The sequence below is a fragment of the Neoarius graeffei genome, chromosome 20 (assembly GCF_027579695.1).
Source record: "Neoarius graeffei isolate fNeoGra1 chromosome 20, fNeoGra1.pri, whole genome shotgun sequence".
NCBI lineage: Eukaryota > Metazoa > Chordata > Actinopteri > Siluriformes > Ariidae > Neoarius > Neoarius graeffei.
In genome coordinates this window covers 37,490,776-37,508,393 of record NC_083588.1, presented here as the reverse complement: position 1 = coordinate 37,508,393, position 17,618 = coordinate 37,490,776, and the positions used below count along the sequence as shown (strand labels likewise).

The 17,618-nt window shown below is 39.9% G+C and overlaps 1 protein-coding gene across 1 annotated transcript in view; it reads left to right on the top strand.

Moving 5' to 3' along the window:
• Window positions 1-17,618, top strand: part of tbc1d16 (TBC1 domain family, member 16) — a 75,335-nt gene that overhangs the window by 36,765 nt on the left and 20,952 nt on the right. Inside the window, exons 4-7 of the mRNA XM_060901635.1 lie at window positions 9,466-9,657; window positions 12,873-13,020; window positions 13,126-13,290; window positions 16,699-16,847. Coding sequence (XP_060757618.1) covers window positions 9,466-9,657; window positions 12,873-13,020; window positions 13,126-13,290; window positions 16,699-16,847 — 654 coding nt within the window. The remainder of the gene's footprint in view (window positions 1-9,465; window positions 9,658-12,872; window positions 13,021-13,125; window positions 13,291-16,698; window positions 16,848-17,618) is intronic.

Here is a 17,618-nt window from a genome sequence, read left to right as displayed (position 1 = left end):
AAGATCCTTGAAGGATTCTCTTAAAAATAAACGTGCCTTGAAAAGTTCTTTACAAAGACAAGACTTTTTTTTTTTTAAATTGAAAACTTTTTTTAAATTGGTGAATCTTTTAATCATATTTTTGGACAGGGGAAAAAAAATCCCGCTATAAATATTACTGTTCTGTGGAAGAATCTCTGTGGTGGAAGATGATTAAGGCTATTGTGACGAGACAGCAGTTGGTTAAAGAAGAACAGTCTGAAAGGTTCTCAAATATAAAAACACAATGAACATAAGTTTTGCTTCAAGTGTGCTCTGTGGCATATCCAATGGGTCTGTGATTTAAAAAAAAATAATAAAATAAAGTGGTGGAAATCACAAGCACCAACTGCAAAACCTTTTTTTTAAATATATTTATTGAGTTTTTATGGTTATTAGCCAGTGTGATTGCTCACTTGAATTGACATGAGTCTAAAATAAAGCTCAATCCAGCTATAGATAATGTCTACTCAGACCTTATGTCAGTGGCTCTGTGTCTTCAGTAAATACTCAGACATTTCTTGTACACATTTGCTTGATGAAAGTAGTAGTAATTTGAATGTATTTCAAAGTTAAAGCAGTTTCTATTAAATTGGTTGATTGGGTAAGTAAAATATGTCTTACGTGGCATTGCTCTTCTCATCTCATTATCTGTAGCCGCTTTATCCTGTCCTACAGGGTCGCAGGCAAGCTGGAGCCTATCCCAGCTGACTACGGGCGAAAGGCGGGGTACACCCTGGACAAGTCGCCAGGTCATCACAGGGCTGACACATAGACACAGACAACCATTCACACTCACGGTCAATTTAGAGTCACCAGTTAACCTAACCTGCATGTCTTTGGACTGTGGGGGAAACCGGAGCACCTGGAGGAAACCCACGCGGACACGGGGAGAACATGCAAACTCCACACAGAAAGGCCCTCGCCGGCCACGGGGCTCGAACCCAGACCTTCTTGCTGTGAGGTGACCGCGCTAACCACTACACCACCATGCCGCCCGGCATTGCTCTTATTTTTTTAAAAATTTATTTATTTTTAAAGGTTCTATTCTTTAAAAAAAAAAAAGGGTGGTGAAAGTGGTTAGCACTGTTGCCTCGCAGCAACAAGGTTCTGGGTTCGAGGTCAGTGGCCGATGGGGGCCTTTCTGTGTGGAGTTTGCATGTTCTCCCCGTATCTGCGTGGGTTTCCTCCAGGTGCTCCGGTTTTCCCCACAGTCCAAAGACATGCAGGTTAGGTTAACACGGGAAGGCCTTGGGCTGAAGTGCCCAAGAGTGGTGGCGCGCACGTACGCAGCGGCTTTGCTCTCTTATGGCGAACTAAATTTCGTTGTACATTTGTGCAGTGACGATGAAGGTATTCTATTCTAAAGCACTTTTTCTGGCTCCTTTATTTTTAAGAGATAAAAATGGATTTGCACATCATTTGGTTTATTCCCATGATCATGTGTTGTAATGCTCCTGAGTGGCCACGTGAGGGAGCCACATGGGAGAAGATGCCATTGCTCAGGGTTGGAGCCACTCTGCACTGAGCGGATGCTTCAGCAGACACATGTGGTAACTGTGTACTGTAGTCAGCAGTCTTACAGAGCTGCTGACTACAGTACACAGTTACCACATGCTGTGCTTCACCCTTGTAGTGTTGTATCCTTTATTATAATAATAATAATTAAAAAAAATATTCACACTCTCTGATATTCCAACTCTGACTGACCCTAGTATAGGGCTGCGTTCCAGTGCTGGTGTTAACACACCCTTGTTGACTTCTCCTTGCCACTTCCCTTTTGGGAAACCCCCATTTTATCATTGGCACTGTTCAAGTACTTTATTAGATTAAGTGCATCCCCCCCCAAAGACCTTTTGGAAGCTAAAGCAAATCAATTCAGCCTAACTTCTAGAACTCACGAACAGAATACGCTTCCAAAGCCATGCTCGCTCTATTAGCCGTGTGATTTCCTTTACAGAACAGCAGCAGCGTACTGGGTGAAGTGTTATGAACCAACAAACAGAGTAATACTAACAACAAAATTAGTAAACGTCAAATTTAATGTTCTCGAATACGTTTTCTCTTTATGCCAGATCGTTCACAACCATCGTTTAAATCAACTTGATAGTATGCTAAGCAGTACATGGTCAAAGGAATTATTGAGTGTTATGTGTTTCAGAAGTAATATACAAAATCCACATATGATTGGTCGACTGTTGAGTTGACTAGCGTGCACGATCAAAACCTCAATCTGTCTGTCTAATCAGCTGGTTTCAGATCCTACAGCTTCAAAGTGACTTTTGCTTGCACTATGGTCCACAGCGTTCTGTCTCACTGGAAACTGTGTATTACCTTGAACTTTTCCTACACCCACCCTGTTACTGAAGCACACTGCTGTTACTCCCTACATTCCTTAGTCCTATATCATTTTAAATGAATATATGGTGAATAATGTACGTGTCCTAAAAGTGATCTTAGACAATTAATTTCCAGCTAACACTTATTACACTCAGTTTTCTGTGGCTAAATTTCAAATTGTGTTTTGTTGCGTATATGATGTGCTCGGTGTATTATACAATCATGATGTATGTAAATTTTTACAATTACGTATGTATGTATATGATATGACTCACTGAGCACTTTATACTAATGCTGGTTCGAGCCTCCCTTTACCACTGGAGAACACTGAACTCATTGTAATGTGAATGAAACCAGTTTGAGACAGCATTTGCTTTGTGACACAATGCATTATCATGCTGGAAGTAGCCATTGGAAGATAGATAAATTGTGGCCATGAAGGGATGCATACGGTCTGCCAGAGTACTCAAATAGGCTGTAGCATGTAAGCAATGCAGTGATTTGATTGACTGGAATTAACGGGCCCAAAGTGTGCCAAGGAAACATTCCCCACACCATTATACCACCCCCACCAGCTTGGAGTGTTGACACAGGCCAGGTTGGGTCCATGGATTCATGCCGTTGGTACAAAATACTGTGTGCCTCAGCAGAAATCGAGATTCATCAGACCAGGTTGCTTTTTCCAGTCTTCAACTGTCCGGTTTTGGTGAGCCTGTTCCCACTGCAGCGTCAGCTTTCTGTTCTTGGCTGACGGAACCTGATGTGGTCTTCTGCTGTTGTAGCTCATCTGCTTTGACGTGTTGTTCATTTTGAGATGCTTTTCTGCTCACCACAATTGTACAGAGTGGTTGTCTGAGTTACTGTAGCCTTTTATGTCAGTTTGAACCAGTCTGGCATTTCTCTGCTGACATCTCTTATCAAAAAGGCATTTCTGTCCGCAGAACCGCTGCTCGCTGGATGTATTTTTTTTTTTTTTTTCTTTACTGCCCCATTCTGAGTAAACTAGACAGTTGTGCATGAAAATCCCAAGAGAACAGCAATTCTAGGAATACTCAAACCAGCTTGTTTGGCACCAACAATCATGCCACGGTCAATCACAGAGATCTCACACACTCACCCGCCCATTCTGATGGTTGATGTAATCATTACCGTACCTGAAGCTGCTGGCCAGATCTGTATGATTTTATGCATCGCACTGCAGCCGTACAATTGGCTGATTTTAGATAATTGCATGAATGTGTAGGTGTACACGTGTTCCTGATGATGATGATAAAGTGCTCAGTGAGCTGTATGTGTGTATATATATATATGTGTGTGTATGTATATATATATATATATATATATATATATATATATATATATATATATATAGTTAGTGAGGAAGAAACTTATTTGTGTATGAAACTAAGGAAGATGGCAGATTTTTGTCTGCATCCTGGGTAAAATCTAAAGTGTGGTGTTAAGAAAACATTACTACGGGTAAATATACTCCAATAACTATTTAAAGAAAGAAAAGAAGAAATATTGTTTAGCAGACCTTTATTTTCTAAAATGCTTGACATTTACATCCTTGTGATTTATTTCATCTTCTGTGGTTTATGAGCTGCTTCTGCTAACCTTTTGTTCCGTCTTTTTGTGCAGTATAAAAATCTACGCTTGTTAATATTCTGGTGCCTTCAAATTCTCCGTGTTTTATGTAATTACAATTCAAATGCAGCTTTAAAGGAATACGAGTTCAGCACTGCTGTACAATATTGCAAAGAAAAGCACTTCATCTCCAAGGACAAGGTTATTGCTTTGGGAAAGTCTGCTCCCTGTTGTACGCTCTTCCCCTCGTGCTGCAAGTGGCCACTTGTGATGTGTTTGGTGTGCCCTTTTGAGTCTGAAGTGTCTGGTGGTACAGACAGGTTAAGAGCAGGTATTTGATCACGGGGCAGAGCTTGTCGGGCTTGAGAGAAGCACCATTGATTTTCTGTGCTTGTCTGAGAATCCTGGGTGTGGATTCTGAACAGGTCCTTCATCATGTTTTTCTGTATATTTTTAGATTTGTATTTCTTTTATTGTATTTCTACATCGACAACATTTAGTTCACATACTTTCCACACAAAAAAACCAAAACACCATGTCGCACTCCTTTTCCCCCCCTTGTCGTCTTGTTTTCAAGATTAAAAAAAAAAATCCATGTCCCCCCCTCAATTTATATGTTCTCTCTTCTTTCTCCTTTTTCCTTCTTTCTTGCTGTCTATCTTCTGTTCCCTTTGATTTGATTTGACTTAGGGTTCTCGTGCCTGTATCACTGGGCTCAGTGTCAGCCCTGAGGTTTAAAAAAAAAAAAAAAAAGAGGAATGTCCAGATGCATTGAAGTCTCCGCTCTCTGAAACCAACTCCATATTTAATTGACGGCATTAATGGGGGACGGAAACTGAAAGCATGTCACTTGGAATTGTTTACTCTGTTTGAGTGCATCCGAGAGTGTGAGAGAGTGCGTGCGCTCTCTTATAGATGTCCCAATTAAGGGCATGTTTTTCAGTGTGTTGTTTATTTTAATGTCTTCTAATCATATGTTAATCTCTGGGAGCTGCTCTTCTTGAGATTTGAGACTGTGTGTAATGTTAGAAACAGTCCCTGAGAGAAAGATTTCATCTCAGCAGGGAGCTCAGACTCCTGGACAGCCTGCCTGCTGTCATCTATGAAGACATGTCGAGAAAGAGAAACGAGATTGATTTTAGCTAGCTGTGGATGAATTTATGCTAAAACCATTAACTAAATGACTAAACTGTGGTTAAAACTAAACGGGAAAATATACACCGCATGTTCCAGGCTGAGAACTTCGGGCCATGACTCAGTTTGATTCTGATTCATGGAACCATGATTTTATTTCTATAGCCAAAGGTTTTTCTAGCATGTAACCAATAAGTTTTTATAAAATTATTTTAACCGTTTAATCTAAACACTCGGGTTAACCCCTTTACATCAAAGCTTATGTCGTAACAAAAAATAATTATTCAGCAACTACGGCAAAACCAATAGGAAAAATGTGTAGTTGTCCGAGGAAGGAATGCAAGTCTGGAAATGAAATGAATATCCAGAGTTATGTCTGGACATTGCAAAAAATTATATATGGGTAAAATATAAATAGTTTTTTTTTAAATTCGTATTTACTCTTCATAGTCTGACTGCAAGTCTGAACATAATGTGTTGTGAAGTGAAGCGGAATCTTTTTAAGAAGAAATTATGATCCATCTGGGAGCCAATGATTTTCTGATTTTATAAATTTTTGTAATTACACAGATTGTGAGAGATGCTGTCATTTTTGTAACACGCGTTACAAAAGGTTAGAGGTGTCATGCTAGGCCAGTGTGAAAGTACAGTGACAGGTTTCATGTTACACCGTTTTAACCAGGCCTCGGAGCACCATATGGCTTTGTGTGTGATCTTGTTTTGGTTTGTGCTCTAAATGTCTTCTCGAATACTGCGCCGCCATTAAACACAAGCCTGCTCGTTCGGTACTGTGTCAGGGACGTGTCTGGAGGTACATTTGGCCTGTTAGACATGCTCAGTTAGAGAGACCGAGAGGTCTTGCGGCTCAGGTTACGGCTCTGGGAAAAATGAGCAGACTCCGGGAAAGAGATGGCGAAAGAGACTGAGATTGGAGGGGGGACTAGCTGGTAGACGGGTGGATTTTGTGTCTCCGTTTAGCTGCTGCCAGCAAAGTAATGTCCTTACATTCTTATCATTCTCTGTCTCCTTGTTCAAAAAAAATTGTCTCTTCACACACAAACACTGAGAATCACATGTGGACCCTGAGCCTTTTGCTGTGGAATAGATTCAGCTCTCCTCTATTTAAATATTAAGATGTTAGGTCAGTTAATATGGTTACTTTTGGCTCCATTTTTATTATAAATGTTGCTACTGATTATTTGTACCTAAGCCAGACTCCTCAATGGTACTGCATCTTAAAAAAATTTCATGTTGAGGTTTGCGGCACGGTGGTGTAGTGGTTAGCGCTGTCGCCTCACAGCAAGAAGGTTCTGGGTTCAAGCCCCATGGCCGGCGAGGGCCTTTCTGTGTGGAGTTTGTATGTTCTCCCCATGTCTGTGTGGGTTTCCTCCGGGTGCTCCGGTTTCCCCCACAGTCCAAAGACATGCAGGTTAGGCTAATTGGTGGCTCCAAATTGACCGTAGGCATGAATGGTTGTTGTTTGTCTCTGTGTGTCAGCCCTGCGATGACCTGGCGGCTTGTCCAGGGTGTACCCCGCCTCTCGCCCATTGTCTGCTGGGATAGGCTCCAGCTTGCCTGTGACCCTGCACAGGATAAGCGGCTACAGATGATGGATGGATGGTTTGCTAAGCTGCTAGCAAGCTGAATTTACAGTTTAAACAGCTGTTTAGAATGGTTTAGCTCATCTTTAGCTTGACCCAGTTCCTTAGCTAATGTTCTAAATGATTCGTAAGATGTGTGCAAGTAGATAAAATTAGTTTACTGATTTGTTGGTTGACTTGGTTTGTCTGGTTATATTGAGCATTTATGTAATTTATGAAAGGTAAGATTTGCTTAAAACTATGCTAGCTTGCTGGTCATGCTAGTTTTCGCGAAAGCCCGGCGCACACGGGCGATTTTTCCGTTGCTTGGTGGTGCAACTTTTTGACGCAAGTGAAAAATTGCTTCGTGTGTGGATATTTGCGGCAGCAATTTTTGTTGTTGCTTGTGACAGATCGCAGGTATCAAACATGCTTGATGTTCTGCGACAAAAAAAAAAAATCACCAGTCGCTGACTTGTTGTAGCGATATCGCCGCGTGTGCGTGTCTTTGCGTTAATGAAATGATCACCTCCAAAGGCTAAGCCAATCCCTGCCCGTGAAGTAGTCACATGATTTCCATGTGACGTGCATCCCCCTCCCCAAATCGCCCACTGGTCGCAGATAACGCACATGCGCAGCTACCCGTGAGGGGAAACTTGCAATAGGTTTGCGATGGGAAGTCGCCCGTGTGCACCGGGCTTAATGCTGTCAGTTCTTATTTACAGTGTTGTACCTGATATTCCTGTTTTTGTGGATTACAAAATGCATGTCTAGGGTTTGTTTGTTTGTACGTACAACCCCAAATCAGAAAATATTCGTAAGGTATGGAAAATGCAAACAAAAAAAGAAAGTGATTGTATTTCACAGTATGAACCCAAGATATTTCAGGTTTGGTCTGGTCAGCTTCATTTCATTTATTAATATACATCTATTCCTGCATTACAGACCTGCAACACATTCTAAAAAAAAGTTGGGATGGGGCAATTGAGAGCAAGTAATGAGGTAAAACAATTAAATACGGATGTGATTTGACACGGGTGATGTCAACAGGCGATTGTAATCCTGATTTAGTACAAAATCAGTATCCAGGAAAGGCCTCGTCTTTGAGGAGCAAAGATGAGCCGAGGAGCTCCGGTTTGTCAACAAATGCATGAGAAAATTATTGAAGTGTTTTAAAAACAATGTTCCTCAAAGACGGATAGGAAGGGATTTGGATATTTCACCCTCTACGGTGTATATCGTTAAATGATTTCAATGAATCTGCAGTAATTTTGGTGCATAGAGGGCAAGGGCTCAAGCCTAATCTGAACACCTGTGATCTCCGGCCCCTCAGACAGCACTGCATCAAGAACTGTCATTCATCTCTAGCTAATATAACCACATGAGCTCGGGATTACTCTGGCAAACTTTTGTCAAGCACCACAATACGGAGTTATATCTATATATTGGAGCAACATATGCTGCCGTCAAGATGACACCTTTTGCAGGGATATTTCGACAACACGATGCAAAACTACATTCTGTACACATTACAAAGGCATGGCTGTGGAAGAAGAGAGTGCTGGTCCCCTCTGTCGCCAATAGAGAATGTGTGGCAAATTTTGAAACAGAAAAATGACAGTGACAACACTGTACTGTTGCACACCTGAAGATCAGTTTGCAGGAAGAGTGGGACAAAATAACGCCTGAAGTGGTTCATCACTTGGTGTCTTCAGTCCCTAAACGTCTTTTAGGTGTTGTGAGAAAGATTGGCAACATTCTAAAGTGGTAAATGCTATACCGGCCCAGCTTTTTTTCGAATGTGTTGCAAAAATCAAAATTGAAATGTGTTCATTTTGAAAAACAATAACATTTATGAAGTAAAATGAGGTGCTGTTGTATTGTTTAGAGTGCAATACACATCAGATATCATTTTACAATTCCTTGTTTTCAGCATACTGTCCCAATCTTTTCTGATTTTGGGTATAATAATTAATGATAAATGTAATTATTTTTTGGGCTGTTATTTCAAGTGCTGGTTTTATTGATTCATTTATTTATTTAAAATGTATGAATAGTATTGCTCAAAACTGGTGTGTCTTGGTACACTACCGTTCAAAAGTTTGGGGCCACCCAGACAATTTTGTGTTTTCCATGAAAAGTCACACTTTTATTTACCACCATAAGTTGTAAAATGAATAGAAAATATAGTCGAGACATTTTTCTGGCCATTTTGAGCATTTAATCGACTCCACAAATGTGATGCTCCAGAAACTCAATCTGCTCAAAGGAAGGTCAGTTTTATAGCTTCTCTAAAGAGCTCAACTGTTTTCAGCTGTGCTAACATGATTGTACAAGGGTTTTCTAATCATCCATTAGCCTTCTGAGGCAATGAGCAAACACATTGTACCATTAGAACACTGGAGTGAGAGTTGCTGGAAATGGGCCTCTATACACCTATGGAGATATTGCACCAAAAACCAGACATTTGCAGCTAGAATAGTCATTTACCACATTAGCAATGTATAGAGTGGATTTCTGATTAGTTTAAAGTGATCTTCATTGAAAAGAACAGTGCTTTTCTTTCAAAAATAAGGACATTTCAAAGTGACCCCAAACTTTTGAACGGTAGTGTATATTTCACCCATAAGACTGCTTTCTTTACAGTAGTTTTCCATGATGGGAAGAAATGTGTTATGTTTGTATCTTAAAGCAAATTATAGCCATCAAGGATGGCCTGTATTAAAGTACCCAACAACAGTGTTTAACTGTTTATATTGGCAGTTATACTGTGTTGGTTGACACATAATTATGGTCTCGCTTTTAGGGAGATGTGTGATGAATCCATGACTCATTCTGCAAGCTCCGCCTCCAGTTTGGACAGCCACGCCCTCTCGGAGAGCAGTCAGTCGCAGGGCATGCGATGGGAGGAGCAGCAGAAGGTTCTGGCTGTAGAACAGCTGTGTGGAGTGTTCCGAGTGGACCTGGGACACATGCGGTCCCTCCGGCTCTTTTTCAGGTGTGATCCTAAAGCAGCAACACCACATGATGGCCTACTCTTAAACCCCTGACAAATACGTATGGCTGGAAAAATTGTGAAAACGCATTTTGTTGGATTTTGATTTATTATCTGGAGCATGACTAGCGATTTTCCTGAGACATCTGTACTCTTGTGTTTTTTCAGTAACTTCTCAGTGAAATTCTAATTTAATTTATGAACTTTTATTGAATAATATCTGTGAATCATGTGACCCATAACAATGGATGCAGAATCCGAAAGGGTTAATTGATGTATACGTTGCAGTATCGGTTATAAGAACTGAAGATATGATTTAATATCGATAGTTAAATGATGCTTGTGATACAAACGATAATAAAATAATTCCGACACCTTTCACTGTATTTTGGTTTTGGGGATGAGATCACATATGTCTAATCAAAACTGTTCTTGTGTACTTTTATTCCAGCAATTTTTCATTACTTTAGGCATTTTTGAAGGTTTCATGCTAACCATTTACAGTCAAACCAACAAACCTATGGTAATATTACATTCCTCTTTCTGAGGTGGTGATGGGGGAGAGCTCTGAAAGGACAGACAGATTTGGCTTAATATACAAATGCTGTTTGATGAAAAATTCCTGGAAATATTTTACAAAATTGCATGAATAGTTATCGGCCGCCCCAACTCCTGCCTTTAGACTTCCATTGTAAGTTATGAGTAAATATATATAAGATGACCTTTTATCATCCCACAAGGGGAAATTTACATTGTTAGAGCAGCAAAATATATCAAGAGAAAAATATAAGGCAGTGCAGGAGTAGTGCAAAATAACTAAGTATTTTTTTTTTTATATAATATTAGTACATCCCCTTTGAAAAGTAACATTTTAAACAATATCTCAATGAACACAATTTCCAAAATGTTGACAAGACAAAGTTTAATATAACATCTGTTTAACTTATAACGTGAAAGTAAGGTTAATAATATAAACTTAGATTACACATTTTTTCAGTTTTACTCAAATTAGGGTGGTGCAAAAATGAGTACACCCCACAACAAAAACTACTACATCTAGTACTTTTGTATGGCCTCCATGATTAATGACAGCACCAAGTCTTCTAGGCATGGAATGAACAAGTTGGCGACATTTTGCAACATCAATCTTTTTCCATTCTTCAACAACAACCTCTTTTAGTGACTGGATGCTGGATGGAGAGTGATGCTCAACTTGTCTCTTCAGAATTCCCCAAAGAAAATAATTTCTTTATACCACAAAGGTGAAGGCTACAAGATGATCAGCAAAGCTTTACTTATCAGTCAGAATACTGTAGCAAAAGTGGTACAAAAACTTAAGAAAGATGGAACTGCAACCATCTCACAGAGACGTCCAGGTCGTCCACGGAAGTTAACACCTCGACAGGAGCGTCTTCTGATGAGAAGCGTTGAAGAAAATCGGCATGCAAGTTCACTGCAGTTATCGAAAGAAGTAGAAAGCCAAACTGGGGTGAGTATTTCCCGTGACGCAACACGGCGTACACTGCAGAGGAATGGCATGCATGGATGCCATCCACGAAAGAAGCCTCTCCTAAAGCCCAGGCACAAAAAAGCCTGCCTAGAGTGTGACAGGGCCCATGCTGACAAAGATGAAGACTACTGGGACTCTATACTCTGGAGTGATAAGACCAAGATAAATGTTTTTGGAACTGATGGCTTCAAAACTGTATGGCGTCGCAAAGGTGAGGAATACAAAGAAAACTGCATGGTGCCTACAGTGAAACATGGTGGTGGCAGTGTCCTTATGTGGGGCTGCATGAGTGCTGCTGGTGTCGGGGAGCTGCATTTCATTGATGGCATCATGAATTCACAGATGTATTGCTCTACACTGAAAGAGAAGATGCTGCCATCACTCCGTGCCCTTGGTCGTCGTGCACTTTTCCAACATGACTAAACACACATCTAAGGCCACTGTTGGATTTCTGAAGAAGAACAGGGTGAAAGTGATTCAGTGGCCAAGTATGTCTCCTGATCTGAACCCGATCGAACACCTATGGGGAATTCTGAAGAGACAAGTTGAGCATCACTCTCCGTCCAGCATCCAGTCACTAAAAGAGGTCATTTATTGAAGAATGGAAAAAGATTGATGTTGCAAAATGTCTCCAACTTGTTCATTCCATGCCTAGAAGGCTTGGTGCTGTCATTAAAAATCATGGAGGCCATACAAAGTACTAGATGTAGTAGTTTTTGTTGTGGGGTGTACTCATTTTTGCACCACCCTAATTTGAGTAAAACTGAAAAAATGTGTAATCTAAGTTATATTATTAACCTTTTTCCCGTTATAAGTTACAAATGTCATATTGTGTTCATTGAGATATTGTTTAAAATGTTACTTTTCAAAGGGGGTGTTTTTTATATATATATATATATATATATATATATATATATATATATATATATATATATATATATATATATATAAATTTATTTATTTATTTTTGCTGCAAACTGTGTAGATTATCATTTGTGGTAAATACCCATAGGCTCCATATGCAGTAAACAGAGACCGGGTTAAAGCCACTGGAGTATTTAATCCAATCGCATTAAAAGCGCTCCGTCTGTCAGAAATCCTTACTCGCTACATGCGACAATATGACACCTTCAATCACATTACATCCCTCCTGCAGGCTCTCCTAATCTTTCTGGTGAATATGGCAAGTACTGTAACCCAAAATTGTCACCAAGTTCAGACTTTTATATACAAGTCCCTGTAGATTAAGTATTATGACAGCGGAATGTTTAACTTTTTAGAAAATGTGATAAGAGAGACTCTGGTACTTTGGTGACACCTGCTGTCACCTCCATCAACACCTGGTGTGATAATTCCACTCGTGTCAGAGCGTTGCCATGGCAACAGTCACAGAATAGGATGGAGGGTATGGTGCAGTCTCCTGACTGGGTTTCTATGTTTTACATATGTAATACAATTTTGTATTTTCTGTCGTAGATGTGTGTTTTTTTTTTTTTAAATAGTGTGACAACTGTGCAAAATGCAATGAAACATTTGTTATAGATGCTGTAGGTTTTCCCTATATATATATATATATATATATATATATATATATATATATATATATATATATATATATATCTTCAAAACAGTCCTTGCTTTACAATAATGCCTTTATTAATCGCAATCTTTGCAGCATTAGGTTTTATGCAGTATATTTTTAATGCAGTGATGAGGCCTGCACAAGTGGTCAGTTGGTCATAGCGAGCAGAGAGAGTCAGTACAAGATCTTGCACTTCCACCATGCTGGTCTGGACAAGCTGGCTGAAGTCTTTCAGCAGTGGAAATGCTGCAGGGAGACGCAGCTCAAGGACCAGGTGAGGAAAGGCACAAGAGAAAGCGCCTTTTTGAAAGCCTTCCAGAGAAGTCTGTCCAACCTCTTTTTTTTTTTTTTTTTTTTTCGTTCCGACTCTTGTGCTCAGGTGACGGATGAGAAGTCATGCATGCAGTTCTCCATCCGTAGACCCACTCTTCCCTCCACGGAGACTCACCCGGAGGAACGTCTCTACCGGAGACTGGACGTCAGCTCCTGGCTGCGGCACCTGAACCACAACGGTCAAGTGGAGGAAGAGTACAAGCTCAGGAAGGTGAGAATAACTGACTGCCACTAATCATGCAAACTAGTGAGACAGGTTTATTTCAGGTGAGGGCTATAATCATGTTGGCATATTTATGACTATTACTGAGCACATCAGTAAATGTCACAGAAATGTTAGTAAGCGTCGGGGAAACGGTATGGTTAGATTTTCAAGGTACTGAGATTACATAGATTAGCAGGTTTTCTCCTCAGATGGCATCACATGTATGCATTATACTAAAACCTATCCTAGAAAGAGGGCTACATGATTGTATTTTTCTCCTTAAACGGGAAATTCTCATTAAATTGGAATATCTTTTCCAAAGAAGACCTGACTACGAGGCTATATATGAAAAAATAATGAATCGCGTTTTTCTCAGTAAATAAGCTGTGTTACAATCTTACTGTTGTCTTGCTATATCCTTCACCATGTGGTGGTTTTTGTGCGTGCGTTTTTTTTTTTTTTTTTTTTTTAAATTTATGATACACCACATTTATCAAAACAGGAAATGTGTCTATCACCACTGAGATTAGTCACATAACACAAATATGCTTTGTCTGAGTGCTCATTTATGGCAGTGTTAGTTATGAAATAAACAATATATAAAGTAGCCCTGTTATAATTATTGAAAGTCTACTTTTCTTGATATGTTCATTAGTTAGGGTGGCACAACTTAACTAATTTTAACTAGTGACTCTTTTTCAGCTGCAACCAGCCACTGTAAACTGGTGTGACTAAGCCGGTGTACTTCACTGGTACTTCATACTAATATTTTAATAAAACCTGGTTAAGGAATGTGTTTGTCATTCAGTCAGCAACGAAATGTCTGGGGTTCTGTTTAAACTGTAACTTTTTAATGTTAAGGATGTTGGTACATGCGAGTCATTCTTAGATGATATGACTGTATTGCTGGGTTTCACATGACGTCACATCCGCCTCATTAGTTATTCATAACTTTTAGCTGGTGGTCTACCAAAGCTCAGTTGATAAAGCATTTGTACAGAGAAGGTGCATTGCTCGCATGAAAAAAATGCCTTACTCTTGCATTGTTTTAGGTTGTTCGAATCAATCAAACCGTGAAACTGATAGTTTCTTCAGGGTTCCCCGTGAACTAATAAAAAAAGGCTGAACGAACACAGGATTTCACAAAAAGACGTTGAGAAAGGTGGCTTTTGAACCTCTCACTGAAATCGAAGGGAGCCGAGTCGAAGCATGCTCGAGTTTGCAGTGATCACTTGGTGAAAGGTTTGTACTGTATCTCCCGCTCAGCTACGTCCTTAGTGTTTTCCAAGTACTTTTTTTTTGCTATGAGTCATTATTTTACAGAACTCAACTGAAGGGTAGTTTTCGAGATCATATGACAAATCCTTCTTTCCCAGACTGTAGGGGTTGATTCCATTGCACACAGCAGTCTTCTGAATATATCTAAAGCGAGCAGTGGCTTCTAGATTACAAGCATACTCTAAGTTATCGCTAGTTGTTTGCACTACGACAGCCGTTTTGGTTTGCTAGACCCCCAGCTGTGAAATCACTAAGAAAAGTCACGTGACTGAAACCCAAGAATACTGTAATGAAATCAGAAATAGTTATAACATCGATTCAGTGGACTGAATAAAATTTTTAGGTGCCTGAGTGGCACAACAGAAAGGTGTTCATGTTATCGAGTTCAAATCCTGGCGATGCCACAGCAATTTCTGCGAGTCCAAGAGAGCAACGTTCACGGTGTTCTCAGGGTGGGAGGGATGAACAATCTCTCTCTGTCCCCTATCAAATCACAGCGATCATGTGGGTCCGTGCAAGCGGAAGTTTTGCACGGCCCCGTGATGCAGTATGAGCAGCAGTTTGGAAAAATGTCGTTGGCTGGCTTCATGTGTCTCAGAGGAAGCATGTGCTAGCCTTCGCCCTCTCAGATTGGTAGCTGTCTTATGAGATGGGAGCCCTGACTGGTGGGTGGGAATTGGCCAAGACTAAATTAATGAGAAAATCTGTTAAAAGAAAATTATTTATGCAATATTTTAGTAATTTTTTTTCAAAGCTAAGAGCTTCTCCTGCACCTTTCAATATTTACATTTTTTTCCCTGATCATGTTAAATGGCATACAACATCAACAGTGTGATAATTAGATAATATTGGCTGGCTTTTTTCATGGTATATCGGATATATTCCATTCAGCTAGCATGATACTGAACGAGTTGAAGGCGAGTTCAATATCATGCTAGCTGAATGGAATATATCTGATATACCGTGAAAAAAGCCAGCCAATATTATTATATACAGACATTCGATGGAACAATTATAGATTCTACAAAAAGTTAACAGGGAGGTAACTTGCCAATATTGAATGCCGATTCTGATCAAATGTAATTCAGTGTTCTGTCAATCCAATGTACAAAGTCAAAGCTCTAACAATAAAAATGGTACAAGTCCAAAAAGCCTGAACAACAACCCAACTTGTATACAAGCTATATACAGGTTGATGGTTCAAGTTCACAGTTACTTTTGGTCGTAGTTAATTGTTCCATTGCAGTTGTTCAAAACCAAATGGCTTTGCTGAGTGAAGTCCTCTTGTAAAAATCTCCGTCACTTTTCCGCACCTCCAAGTAGAACTTTGACAATATTTCCGCTATTGCTCTCTTTTCCAGTTTTTTGATGTCCGTTGGTATGTTTTTCTCTTGTGAATATCCAGTGAAGTTTTGGTAGACTTTTGGGTGTTCAGCGTGTTATCTCTTTAAATCTTCGGATTTTAATGAAACAAACCTCGCGGCCATGTTGTATACAAATTGTCAGTCACTCGCAAGCATGGAAGTTTTACATCTCTGATGTGTCTCTTTTCTAGTTTTTCAATGTCTGTTGGTATGTTTTTCCTTTTGTAAATAAGCGTGAAAAGTATATAATGAAGTTTTGGTAGCCTTTCGGGTGTTCGATGCATCTTTTAATTTTAGCTTTCAGTTTATTTATTTAGTGCTTAAACCTAGCACTAAATTAACCCCGTCTTCTCTCTCTCCCGGCCGACAAAGAAATGATTGTGCACATGCGCAGCAGAAAAGTTTTGTCATTGGATCTTCGCATGCGCTCTGAAGTGTGGCGTCATGTTGTCTTGACAACGTGCAATATTATAAGAATATTGCACGCTCATCCTCCATTGGGGAGAGTGGCGTAATACATGGAGGATAAGGGATATGATGATATTTCATGCCATCAATAAACCCACTAGAAGGGAATAGAATACGTGTTTTTATTCCATGGAAAAAGTGGCTTGTAAAGTTATTTTTGAAAATGTAATCTCATAAGGAATAGATTGATTTTAGGTTGTGCATGAATTTTACAGATCTGTTACAGTGAGGTGCTTTGTTGGGTAGCTCTTGGCTCTATAATGATGGTCATGATGATAACACAACAGTTCTTTTGTTCTTGCAGGCCATCTTTTTTGGGGGGATCGATCCATCCATCCGTGGGGAGGTGTGGCCCTTCCTGCTGCACTACTACAGCTACGACTCCACCTCAGAGGAACGCGAGGCCTGGAGGCTTCAGAAACGCACCGAGTACCAGGAGATCCAGCAGAGGAGGTGAGATGCGTAGAGTGGTCTGTCGCGCTAAGTGCACACAGATGTCTTCCAACTGTACAGTGGTGCTTGAAAGTTTGTGAACCCTTTAGAATTTTCTATATTTCTGCATAAATATGACCTAAAACATCAGATTTTCACACAAGTCCTAAAAGTAGGTAAAGAGAACCCAGTTAAACAAATGAGACAAAAATATTATACTTGGTCATTTATTTATTGAGGAAAATGATCTAATATTGCATATCTGTGAGTGGCAAAAGTATGTGAACCTTTGCTGACAGTATCTGGTGTGACGTCCTTGTGCAGCAATAACTGCAACTAAACGTTTGCGGTAACTGTTGATCAGTCCTGCACACCGGCTTGGAGGAATTTTAGCCCGTTCCTCCATACAGAACAGCTTCAACTCTGGGATGTTGGTGGGTTTCCTCACATGAACTGCTCACTTCAGGTCCTTCCACAATATTTCGATTGGATTAAGGTCAGGACTTTGACTTGGCCATTCCAAAACATTAACTTTTATTCTTCTTTAACCATTCTTTGGTCGAACGACTTGTGTGCTTAGGGTCGTTGTCTTGCTGCCCACCTTCTCTTGAGATTCAGTTCATGGACAGATGTCCTGACATTTTCCTTAGAACTGCTCATGTTTCAAAGTTCAAAGTGCATATGTATACATCAAATTATGCACAATGTACAATATGGTTAATTAAATAAAAAACTAAGTTCTTTATGCCAGGGTGCTGCTGAATTCTCGAATCTGATTGGTCAGCAGGTGAT